We start from the raw sequence: 11366 nt of genomic DNA on the forward strand, positions 1-11366 counted from the left end.
TGAGGAGAAGGGTGGTGGCGGAGCAGAGGAGTGGCGAGAAGGTAGGGTTTGGAGAGAAGAAGAAGAGGAGAAAGGTGGTGGCGGCGGGGAGAACTAGGGTAAGGGAAGAAGAAGAAATGAAGAAGTGAAGAATGGAGAGTGAAAGAGAGAGGAGCCGGGTTAATACTAGGGTTTGGGTTTGGGGCTTTGCAGTTGGGCTGAATTTTTTTGGGCCGGCTGAATTTTTTTTTTTTATATTAGGTTCGGTCGGTTCGGTCGGACTGGGCTCCAAACTGTAACCGACCGAACCAAACCAACCAGAGCCGGTTTTTTTTAATCCTCAACCCGCCACCCGACCCGCCCGAACCGAGGAGGCCTTTTTTTGTAACGGGCCGGTCGGGTTCGGTCGGTTCAAAAAACGTTGGACAGGCCTAGTGCCACGTGCAATCTAAGCAACTCATAACTCATAAGTAATTTATGCAAATTTCACTTCAACCACAAATTCTTAACTTTGAGTTGTTAACATTATTTCTCTGATCTCACAACACCACATTGTTTTTATCTTTTATTGCCACAACACCACTCCACTTTATAAAGCAAAACTGCTTAACCAAGAACTTGTTCTTAAATTTAAGAACCAAGAACTTCACATCAACACTCTCTAGTGCTTAAGAACCTGCTTCTTAATTCTTAGCCTAAGAACTCACATCTAAGAACTAGAGATGGAGTTGCTCTTGGCTGGCCGTTATCTTATAGTTTAGTAGAATTTAATCCAGTATTGATAGAAAAACTAATGGTAGATTGGTAGTGCAAGGGATTTGGGTGGTTATTGGCTCATGTTGTGCATGCTAAATTCACTTACTATTATAGAGCCCTTTTGTATAGGGTTTAAGCACTGCTTATATTAGAATATATATTTGACTTATAAAATAGCAAAACATGTATAATTGAAATCTATAAAAGATTTTTCCAAAAAGATTGGGGAGCCATGAGCCCCTAGACAAGGGAGAACATGCATCCAACAATGGTTCATCTATTGAGAAAGCTACTCTGTTATTTGACTATGGACAGATGAATTACAAAATGTTCTATGGTCTCTTCCCAGCTACCTCAGAGTACCAAGATTTCCACGCTTCCGTGTAGTGCGAGAAGAGGTCTCTCAAAGCTGCATCACAAGCAACTCAAACATAAGTTAAGTTGAACTTTCAGCAATACTACTCAATCCACTCATTAAAAATTACACAAATAACTTCTATAGATACTTACTTTCCTTGTAATATTAAGTATGTTCTGAAAATCAGTTTTGAAGATAACTAAAATATTGATTTGTTTTATAATTCATATTCCTAGACAAAAAACATGCATTTACTTCATCATCATCACCACCAATAAGAATTGCAACATATTACAAAGTGGAATACTGGTAATACATTTTTCTCACCCTCTTCAACACACTGCTAGCTTATGGATTCACTTTTAGAAAACCAATACTTCATAAACTAATCACTCCCTAAATATACCAACTTTTCTAAAAATAGATTAATCAAAGTGTATCAAAACAACAAAAAGTGATTTTAAAAGTACTGCACGAAAAATATGACCTTATTTTCTTGGTGGGAGCAGATAAACTGCTTTGGAAAAGAAAATTTAACTTCAAAACCCTACAAGAAAACAAAAGCAAAATAATAGAAATATGACTCTAAACTCCCAAATAAAATAGCCAAACACAATACTTTCAACGAAAAAGCAAAATGGTGCAATGTGGATCACTCATTAAATCTGATTGAAATGATACAAGATACAAAATAACATATCAGATTCCATAGATGAGTGAAATGTTACCTAGGTTTTCATACTGAGGACGATGAGCCTTTGCAAGACTCTCCCAATCATGTACCTGCTTCACATTATCATTCTCAGAGGCCCCAACTTTACGCGGAGCGAAAGGGCCAAACTGATAGCACCCTGTAGTCTGTTTTGCATCTTGTTTTGAGTTGCTTTTCTCTGATTGGCCTTGGCAATTGAGATTGTCATGTTTGTTTTCCATGTTAGAGTTCTTGTAAAAGTCCCCCTCATTCATGAACAGATCAACTTTGTTCCTCTTAAAGCTTATGTTCGTGATGTCACTTCCAAACAGCCTTTTCCTCGACTCGTTGGTATTTGGATCTTGGGCTGAGTTCCCTGACTCACTCATTGTTTTCCCTTTCAAACCCAGCCACCTGAATGCTGGTTTTCTTGATTCTGCCATATGGGTCTACATCAGAGGTAAAGTCATTGTGTAAGAATGTAAATGTAGAAAGTTGTAAAACTGAATTTGAAGAGTCAAGAGTGTATAAATGTAGAAAGTTGTAAAGCTGAATTTGAAGAGTTAATAGAGTTCCTCCTATTGTAAAACAATAAAAATCTATCCGCAATCCAAATTCACCCAATAGCCCAGTATGAAGGAGAGACTGTTTATGGTTGAAATTACCAACTTCACATGGACACCAGGACCATAGGTTTCCTAACTGTTCATAACCCTCCTTAGCCGTTCATAACTCCCGAATTAATTAGCCAATCATGACATCATTCAAAGATCTAATAACCACATAATGAATACGAGACGCCCAGTAATTCAAGAGACAACACTGAAGTTATAAGGAACCACAAAAGTCATGTATCTAGCATCTTCACTCTAACACTATTCCTAGGAGCTGGATTGTGTGCTTGTCACTAAGTCTAACTCCTTGCCATTTGGAGAGAACAATATCAAAACTCTTTCATGTTATATTTCATATTTAAACTTTCTAAAATCAATTGTTTACCTGCAAAAGCTACTAGTAGCTTCTCCCAATCACTTCTGCCTCAAATGTGAAAATCTACTAGTAGTTTTCAAAAATATACCAAGTGAGATTTTAAAGAGAGGAATATATGCACCTTTTCAATTAGGTTGATAGAGGATAGCACATTTGCAATATCATACAGGCGTCTGACTTTTGCTGAAAGGCCAAAAGGTCAAGAATATATTATAACTGAAAAAGTTCTAAGCTTCTTCATCAGTCAATGAATAATGAAATAACGAATTAAGCTTAAATTGCTGAACAAACTACTCACTTCTCATCATAGCAGTATCAACATTTCCAAGCAACAACTTTGCAGCATCGTCAAGGGAGACCATTTGAATCTGAAGAGGGAAGGTTTAAAATTATCAACATGATAGAAAGTTTAATAGCTAATGAAAATGATGCCCCAAATTTGGAATGTCTAAGATGGTAAATAGAAAACACTCACATTAGAGCAGACAAAGAGCTTGACAAAATTCTGAGTAAGCAGTGTTAGAGACTTTTCCTTTCTGTTTTCTGCAAAGCATTAACAAACCAGTGTCAAGTGTCAATCCTCAGCATATCAGTACCCTATTTGTAAAAACTGAACTTGTTTTTGTTTTTCATTTCAAAGAAATCATACTTATCCTCAATCCATACCCGTTTCAAGTCCATTCTATAAATGGCAACCATGGCATGATATAATGAATTGTTTTTATAAAACTGATTTTAATTGAAAATTAATCCTAACATGATTGATACAGTTGTTTCAATGAAAAAAACTCTTTTTTAAAGAAACTTTTCTATTAAAAGTCTTAAGAGTGTCTATTTCAAAACAATTCTAATTAATCTTAAGAAAACTTTTATTTTATAAAATCATTAAAAAATGAAATATTTTTATACAACTTTACATTTGCTTGTTTTTTAAATTTGAACACATTTTGAAAACTTTTATTTTAAAAGTTTGTACTGAAATTAATTTACAAAATTTTGAAAAAGTTACATGTTTGCTTTTTTTTTGGGTACAATGTGTTTGCTTGCTTTTTAATTAAAATGTAAAATTAGAAGCAAAATTACTATTGCATAAAAGTAACAAAATATACTGTTTTATCAATAAATAAATAAAAAGAAGAAGAAGATGGAAAAGAAACACACTTTTTTTATAAGCCAAGATACACACATACAAATGCATACATACAGACATTTAAGAACTCAAGATGGTAATTAACAACTTCCAAATCCCAGAATTTTTTTTTTACGTCAAAATGCAATTTCATTAATCAACATAAGCAACGTCCAACAAGAGAATACGCGCCAGACCAAGAGGAAAATCCTCAATCCACACAGAACAAAAATCAGAAAGAGCATATTTCGCTAAAAAGTCCGCCGCGATATTGCTCAATCTCCAAACATGAACTAAACATCAACAAAGAAAACAACTACTAGAAAGACAAATATTTCCAAATACCATTTTGTGAAGACTTGACAAGAGTGGCAGAATCAGAGTTGGACTTGTCATTTTGACTTCCAGTAGCTGGATTAGCTTCTTCATCATACTCATCATCAGACACCTAAATAATGCATTAAACTACAATTTAATTAAATAAATCATAAATTAATTATTAATTGTCAGAATCCTAAATCTACATAATTTATTATTCAAAAAAAAGGCATTAAACAGAACAGAAAATGTAGACAAATTTTCCTACTGACTTTGGCACTGTCATTAGCAGCATCAAATAGATTCTCCTTCAAACCCTCATCCTACAAAATAAAACAAAAAAACCTCAAATCAATGAATGCGAAAATCAGAAATCGCGCACATCATTTAATTTAATTTAACACATTGATTCTAAAAAATTAAAAAATTATAATGACCTTAAGTTCGCGCAACGCCTCTGGAATCACAGCGAAGCCTTTCCAGGTATATTGATTCTTAGCTTTTCTCGCAAGCATCTGAAAAAAAAAAAAACTTAAATCATTAATAAGAAAGTTGAAGTAAAGAGGTGAGTTTAATTTGATGTGAAAGGGAAGAAAACTAAAAAACTGACCCCAACACTCTCCAAGACGTTGACGATATCATAGATCCGACGCCTCTCGACCCCTAATCGTGAGCAGGCATCGTCGAGGCCAATTAGGTGGATACCTTCTTTGTTGTACAAGCTCAAGAAACTGCAGAAGAATGGATCGGAATTAGATGTGAAGTTAAGAAAAAATTGGATGAAAAGAGAAGAAATGGATAAGAATGATTAACAGTACTTGGTGCATAAGAGACCGAGAGATTTTTGCTTTCGATTGTAGGTGTGGTGTCTGGAAGAGGTTGTGGAAGAAGACATGGGTTGATGAGTTAGGTTAGGTTGGGGTTGTGGATGGAGTGAGTGAGTGAGTGAGGAACCAAACAACAGAGAGAGAGTGGGGAAACCCAAATTGTTACTATTTGATTTGAGTTGAAAAGAAAAAGTGGAGGGAGCGGTGAATGGTGATTGGTGAATGTGAATTTTTCGAAGCTTGGTTGGGAGGGATTTGTTTGGTTTTTCAACTTCTGATGAGCGGGAATTCGATTCGATGACGCGCCTGGTGCCTAGGACCATTTATTGTGAAATTCCGCATTGGACCCTCTTGAGCTGAGTGAGTGTAATAGTAATGCCTTTTTTACCTTGATACAAAGCATGATTTACCAATTTCATTTCATCAATTTATTCTAGTTTATTGTGTTTGACTTTGAATAGGATGGTGTTTGTGTTTGGGAGGATTTTACAAAAGGATGCAGGAGAGTATGGTTGTGAAATGGTTCTTGGAGACTAATGGTTTGTTTTAATGCATAAAGGAAAATCAGAGGGAGTAATGTGAGAGAAAATAATATAAAAGACAAGAATAATGTTAAGGGAATATGAAGTGACTTTTAAGTTGTTTGAATTAAGAGAAAAAGAATGGGAAAGTGATAAAGACAGAAATTAAATATTACTAATTTACCCTTACATATTACTGTAATAGGACAAGACCAATAAGCTAAGGGTCTGTTTGGTGCACCGTATTAGGCATGATTGTATAAGCTCATACAATACGTTATGGACTTATTAGTTGTTTGGGGCTTACATCGTATTGTATAATTGTATCCATCAATCCCTTCTAATACATTAAAATGATGGATAACTTAGTCCATCACTCAAAGGGAGGATAAGGCCTGATAAGCTTTGATGTATTAGCTACTTAAAAATATTCCAACCCTAGCCTCATTTATCTTTCTCGTTCATCCACGTTACTCTTCTTTCTGCCTCTCCATCTCTATTGCCTTCATTCATCTTCTTCCTCCTTTCATCTTCCTCTTCATCTTCTTCCTCCTTTCATCTTCCTCTTCATCTTCTTCCTCCTCTTTTCTATTTTTTCTCCTAGCCCCTTCTCCTCTTCTTCCCCCTTTCACCTTTCACGCTGTTTAATTTCCTGCTTACCCCAAAAAAAAACGCTGTTTAATTCCCCCCCCCCCCCAAATTAGGAGCTAGATTAATTTCTCTTTGTGTGGGGAATTTTTTCGATACTATATTCATATGTGGTGATGCCTCTGTGATGTGATTATTTGAAAACTACACTTGGCTGAAGGGTTGAGATGAGAACTAAATCAATTGTGGGATCTGTGGCTCTCGAACCAGAACCCAAAACCTCCACAAAATCACCGCTTCTAACCTCCAACATGAAGAGGAACAACCCAGGAACCCATCAGAGGAAGCTCCGCCGCGATCTGGACGCTTCCTCGGCGAGCAACTCGACCTGCAATCGACTATATCTCTCTTCTCCAACCTCCATTGCCCACGAAAATGTCACCATAGTAATCAGATTGAAGAGAGGAACAATCCCCTTTAGCGTTTTCATCTCCGGCGAATTTCGCCGCCGCTTTCCGCCGTTATCAACCTTCTTCTCCGGCGAAGACTCGCCGAGAAATTTCCAGAACCTGATTTCTGCAAGCTCTCGATCCTCTGGGCTTTCTTTTAACCTCATATCACCAAGATTCAAAGAAAAATAACATTTCTCTATGGGTTTGGCTCAAATCCTTGGTAAAAAAATTCAATTTTTCTTATTATGAATTGGAATGGGAACCAAGGTTGTGCCTCTCTATTACATGATGACAGATAGATAGGAGGTCGTGCTTGGAGGAATGGCACCTGTTCTGATTTGTACTATGTTATTGTGCCACTAAGCATTAGTAGGCTTGTTTTTCTCCTTTTTTTTGTTTTGTTTCTGGACTTATGCTTTATAACATGGGGTTGGGTTTTGGCTTGGCCACTTGAGTTTCTTGGGGTGTGATATTTATTTTAGAATTGAAGTTTTTTAGTTCAAATCTAGAAAATATTTTGGCAAGTATTATAAAGTTTGTTTAAAGGGTATTTTGTTAAAGGGTAATTTTGTACAACTATTTAATTTTTATACTATCCATCATTATTCATCACTTCACCAAACATATGATTGTACTAAGTTAAACAATACGACAAGTTATACAATGTCACACCAAACGCTGTATAGTATTAAATTTTTATCAGACCTTATACTATCAGGCCTAATACAATCATGTCTTATACTATCAGGCCTTATACTATACAGCATACCAAACGGGCCCTAAAAGAATATCATGAGGGTCTCGGACATGTCGCAAAGCCATAGATGAAGGGCGAAGCCTACCACCACGACACAGGATCTGCTCCAATGAAAAACCAAGCAAGTGTTTTTTTATAAGCTAAATATATATTTCAATATAAGCACAATTGGTGCTTAAACTCGTTTAGAAGAAGGGGGTCTATAATAGCAAGTGAATTTACCCCACACACAACAGGAGCCTACATAAAAAAATACCAGAAGTAGGGTTTGTCCACCAAACAGTTGGGGTCGGATTCAAGCCAATAAATTTGATTTTGTCGGGTGAGAAACACCACACCACCAGTACTGCCATCATTCGTTCACAATTTTGTTGGAAATGGGATAACATAGTGGTGGCGGCTAGGGTTTGGTGGAAAGGGGAGAAAGGAAGGGTTTTGGAGCGACGCAACAAAGGAACCTTCAAATTGCTAAGGTATTTTTTTTACCTTTCTCCACTTCAAAGACTAATAATGGGTTGGGCATTCAGGTTGCGTGTCACTAGGTCTTTTTTTTTGCTATAATAATAGGAGCTTTGGTTGAGTAGGATTTCGACAGTTTTTTTTTCTAATCTGAGCACGACTATTTTAAAACCATTAAAACCCATTTTTTGCAATATTTGGACCAAAAGACGGACGCGACCTGACCTAGGAAGAAAGAAAGCCATGGATAGCACAGTTCCAGATTGGGCATCGGTTGGTTGGAGACCCCTAACTAGAAGAATCAGCATATGCCAAGAAGTTGGTCGTGAACTCATGCATGGAGCATCATGATCAAGACGAAGACCAAGGGAGGAAGTGAACCACACCCCTTTGATCACCAGGAAGAACAACAAAGGATGTGAACTAACTCTTAAGTCATGAGGCATAAAGGACAAGACTGATCAACCTTCAAGTCGTGATGAAATAGCTTAGCATGCACCAAGAAGAGATCTAAGCAAGCTCACCAACATGTTTCTTTGCATCGAGCGATCACCTCATACTGCCACAAGTTCCTCCATAATTTCATATGAAGGGCCGACACCCATGAGGAAGAACCAATAGAACGAAACCTCCAACCACGGATAAACTGGTACCTCCGACCTCATAGAGTAGAGCGCGCGTGGTGTATGTGTATAAGGTTGAAACTCGAAAGTCATTTTAATAACTTTTCCATATTACCCTCCCGCCCGGTCCGGTCTGATTGTACAATTTTAAGCCTGCTCATTTCCATTTCACCCGAGTTATAGCCCAAAAATACAAAAAAGGAGGGAAAAACAAAAAATTCAGAAAATAATCAAAATCCCTAATGTTCAGTCAGTTTCTGGTGAAGCTACCTCAACAAACCTCCACCACTTCTCATCTCCACCTTCTCTCCCCACCCAAATTCCGATCTCGGCTTCCACATCAGTCGCTCACAACAGTTCCCCAACCGCCAGCGCCACCGTCGCCGGAAGACGCCGCCGTAGCAAAACTCGCCCTCGAATCAGACCCCGGAACCCTCGCCGAAGCCCTAGAAAATTCCCCATTCCGATGGACCCCAGAGCTCGTCGACGAGGTCCTGAAGCGCCTATGGAACCACGGCCCCAAAGCCCTCCAATTCTTCAAGCACCTCGACCGCCACCCCACCTACATCCACTCCCCGTCGGGCTTCGAACACGCCATCGACATCGCTGCCCGCATGCGCGACTACACCACCGCCTGGACCCTCGTCAGCCGCATGCGCTCCCTCCGTCGCGGCCCTACCCCGCGAGCATTCGCCATCCTCGCCGAGAGGTACGCCGCCGCCGGGAAACCCCACCGTGCCGTGAGGGTTTTCATTTCAATGCACGAGCACGGTTGCCGCCAGGATCTGAACTCGTTTAACACCATCCTTGACGTTCTCTGTAAGACGAAACGTGTGGAAATGGCTCATAGCTTGTTCAAAACGTTTAGGGGTAGGTTTAGGTGTGATAGTGTGAGTTATAATATCATTGCTAATGGTTGGTGCTTGATTAAGCGAACGCCGATGGCTTTGCAAGTGTTGAAGGAGATGGCGGAGAGGGGGATTTCGCCGACGATGGTTACTTATAACACGCTGCTGAAAGGGTATTTTCGGTGTCATCAGCTCAGGGAAGCTTGGGAGTTCTTTTTGGAAATGAAGAAGAGGAAGTGTGAGATTGATGTTGTTACTTACACTACCATGGTTCACGGGTTTGGTGTTGCGGGGGAGGTTAAGAAATCGAAGAGGGTTTTTGATGAGATGGTTAGAGCGGGTTTGGTTCCTTCGGTTGCTACTTACAATGCTTTGATTCAGGTTTTGTGCAAGAAGGACTGTGTTCAGAATGCGTTGTTGGTTTTCGAAGAGATGGTGGGGAAGGGGTGTGTGCCTAATTTGAATACCTACAATGTTGTTATCAGAGGTTTGTGTCATTCTGGTGACATGGAGAGGGCAGTGGAGTATATGGGGAGGATGGAGAAACATGGTATCAGGCCTAGTGTTCAGACTTACAATGTGGTGATTCGTTATTTTTGTGATGCTGGGGAGATTGAGAAGGGTTTGAGCATGTTTGAGAAGATGGGGGATGGTTCGTGTTCGTGCTTGCCCAATTTGGACACGTACAATGTTCTGATCAGTGCAATGTTTGTAAGGAAGAAATCAGAAGATTTGGTGGTGGCTGGGAAGTTGTTGATTGAGATGGTGGATAGAGGGTTCCTACCGAGGAAATTCACTTTTAATCGGGTGTTGAATGGGCTTGCTCTGACTGGCAATCAAGAGTTTGCAAAGGAGATATTAAGAATGCAGAGCAGGTGCGGCCGTGCTCTTCGACATTTGAAATTGTGAAAACAGCTTTTAGTCTTGCTGGATTTCGTTCATGACACATGTGTTTCTGTGAGCTTCCCCTGCATTACCGAGAATTATGAACTGGTTTTAGGCTCTGCTAGAGAATGGAAATCGTGTTTTGTTACTAGAAAAATGAAAATTTGAGAACTTTTGAGTGACAAAAGTTGCAGGGTATTTCAAGAAAGAAGTATGGATCAACTTCTGTTTCATCAAAACCAATTTGGCACTCAGAAGCTACTCGTGGAAGTTTATTCTTAAAATTGATTTGGATTCAAAATTGCTGCCTATATGTTAGAGATGAACCTAGAAGTCAATTTTTTGGCACATATGGCTTGACATATGGTCATGCAGGATGCAGCTAAATAACCTAGAGTTGAGAACTCCCTGATTCATTGCTGTTAAATGATAAAGTGCCGTGGTTTGTGCAAGCTCTAAGAGTTTAACTTAGTTGAAGCTTCAATCATCTTACTTTCTACTTATTTTTGGCACTCCAAGCCAGTTCTTCTGATTGTTTTCAAATTCTTCTGAATGACTTCCTTTTTCAAGACAAGTGCGTGTTTGAATATTAGCTGAGTGTAACGTGAACAAACTTTCATTACAATTTATAAATATGTTCACTTATTTATGTTGAAGTGCATCCTAATGTCCGTTTGCATTGGTGTCAATGGATATCAAACATAGTCTAAGCTGATTGCCACTGAAATTCATGTGCGGAAGTCGTTTACACTTTTTTTTTATAAGCCAATTTTGCATTAAAAGGGAGTACAAGGGGTACTTCAACCCTTAATACACACAAGAAAGAAAACAAAGAAAAGAAAGGAGAAATACAAACAAGAAACCCAAACCAACAATAACCCCAAAGCTGTACAGAAACAGCAAGGAACCCCTCAACAGATCACCAAAGCCAAATAGAAAAAATGCCAGCAAAAACAGATACGGCTAGCCTAGGTAACCAGCAACCAGACATGGCAATTACAATCCTTTCAGACAAATCAATGGCTGCGTGGACCATTCAAATAAAGAGCAAGTGAGCCCCTTCAACTTTGATCTATTCCACAACCATGAACGCCACTTTATTAGCTCCATAACAGTTGAAAAATCTGGCTCCCCATCTCTGAAAACCGTAACCACAGCCTTCAGCGATCGTGAGCTATGAGCTGA

The 11366-nt window shown here is 38.8% G+C and overlaps 2 protein-coding genes across 3 annotated transcripts; one reads left to right on the forward strand and one right to left on the reverse strand.

Moving 5' to 3' along the window:
• Nucleotides 1-878: 878 nt before the first annotated feature.
• On the reverse strand, nucleotides 879-5245 carry LOC130734556 (E2F transcription factor-like E2FE). Of its 2 annotated transcripts, XR_009017997.1 has the most exons (11): nucleotides 5040-5245; nucleotides 4832-4952; nucleotides 4659-4736; nucleotides 4494-4544; nucleotides 4249-4351; nucleotides 3250-3317; nucleotides 3073-3142; nucleotides 2896-2957; nucleotides 1822-2233; nucleotides 1581-1640; nucleotides 879-1144 (listed from the first exon to the last, which is right to left on the reverse strand). XR_009017997.1 is itself a non-coding variant. In XM_057587021.1 (10 exons), exons 1-10 carry the CDS (start codon nucleotides 5114-5116, stop codon nucleotides 1068-1070), a joined length of 1119 nt encoding a protein of 372 aa, XP_057443004.1. In that variant the 5' UTR covers nucleotides 5117-5233; the 3' UTR covers nucleotides 879-1067. The 2 variants fall into 2 exon arrangements, 1 of the variants encoding a protein (XP_057443004.1); XM_057587021.1 differs by lacking the exon at nucleotides 1581-1640 and having other exon boundaries at nucleotides 5040-5233.
• Nucleotides 5246-8690: 3445 nt separating this feature from the next.
• Nucleotides 8691-10830, forward strand: LOC130734557 (pentatricopeptide repeat-containing protein At1g74900, mitochondrial). The gene has a single exon (XM_057587022.1). The coding sequence runs from the start codon at nucleotides 8691-8693 to the stop codon at nucleotides 10203-10205; it is 1515 nt and encodes a 504-aa protein (XP_057443005.1). The 3' UTR covers nucleotides 10206-10830.
• The last annotated feature ends 536 nt before the right edge of the window (nucleotides 10831-11366 follow it).

This window comes from Lotus japonicus, chromosome 1 (assembly GCF_012489685.1).
Source record: "Lotus japonicus ecotype B-129 chromosome 1, LjGifu_v1.2".
Classification (NCBI taxonomy): domain Eukaryota; kingdom Viridiplantae; phylum Streptophyta; class Magnoliopsida; order Fabales; family Fabaceae; genus Lotus; species Lotus japonicus.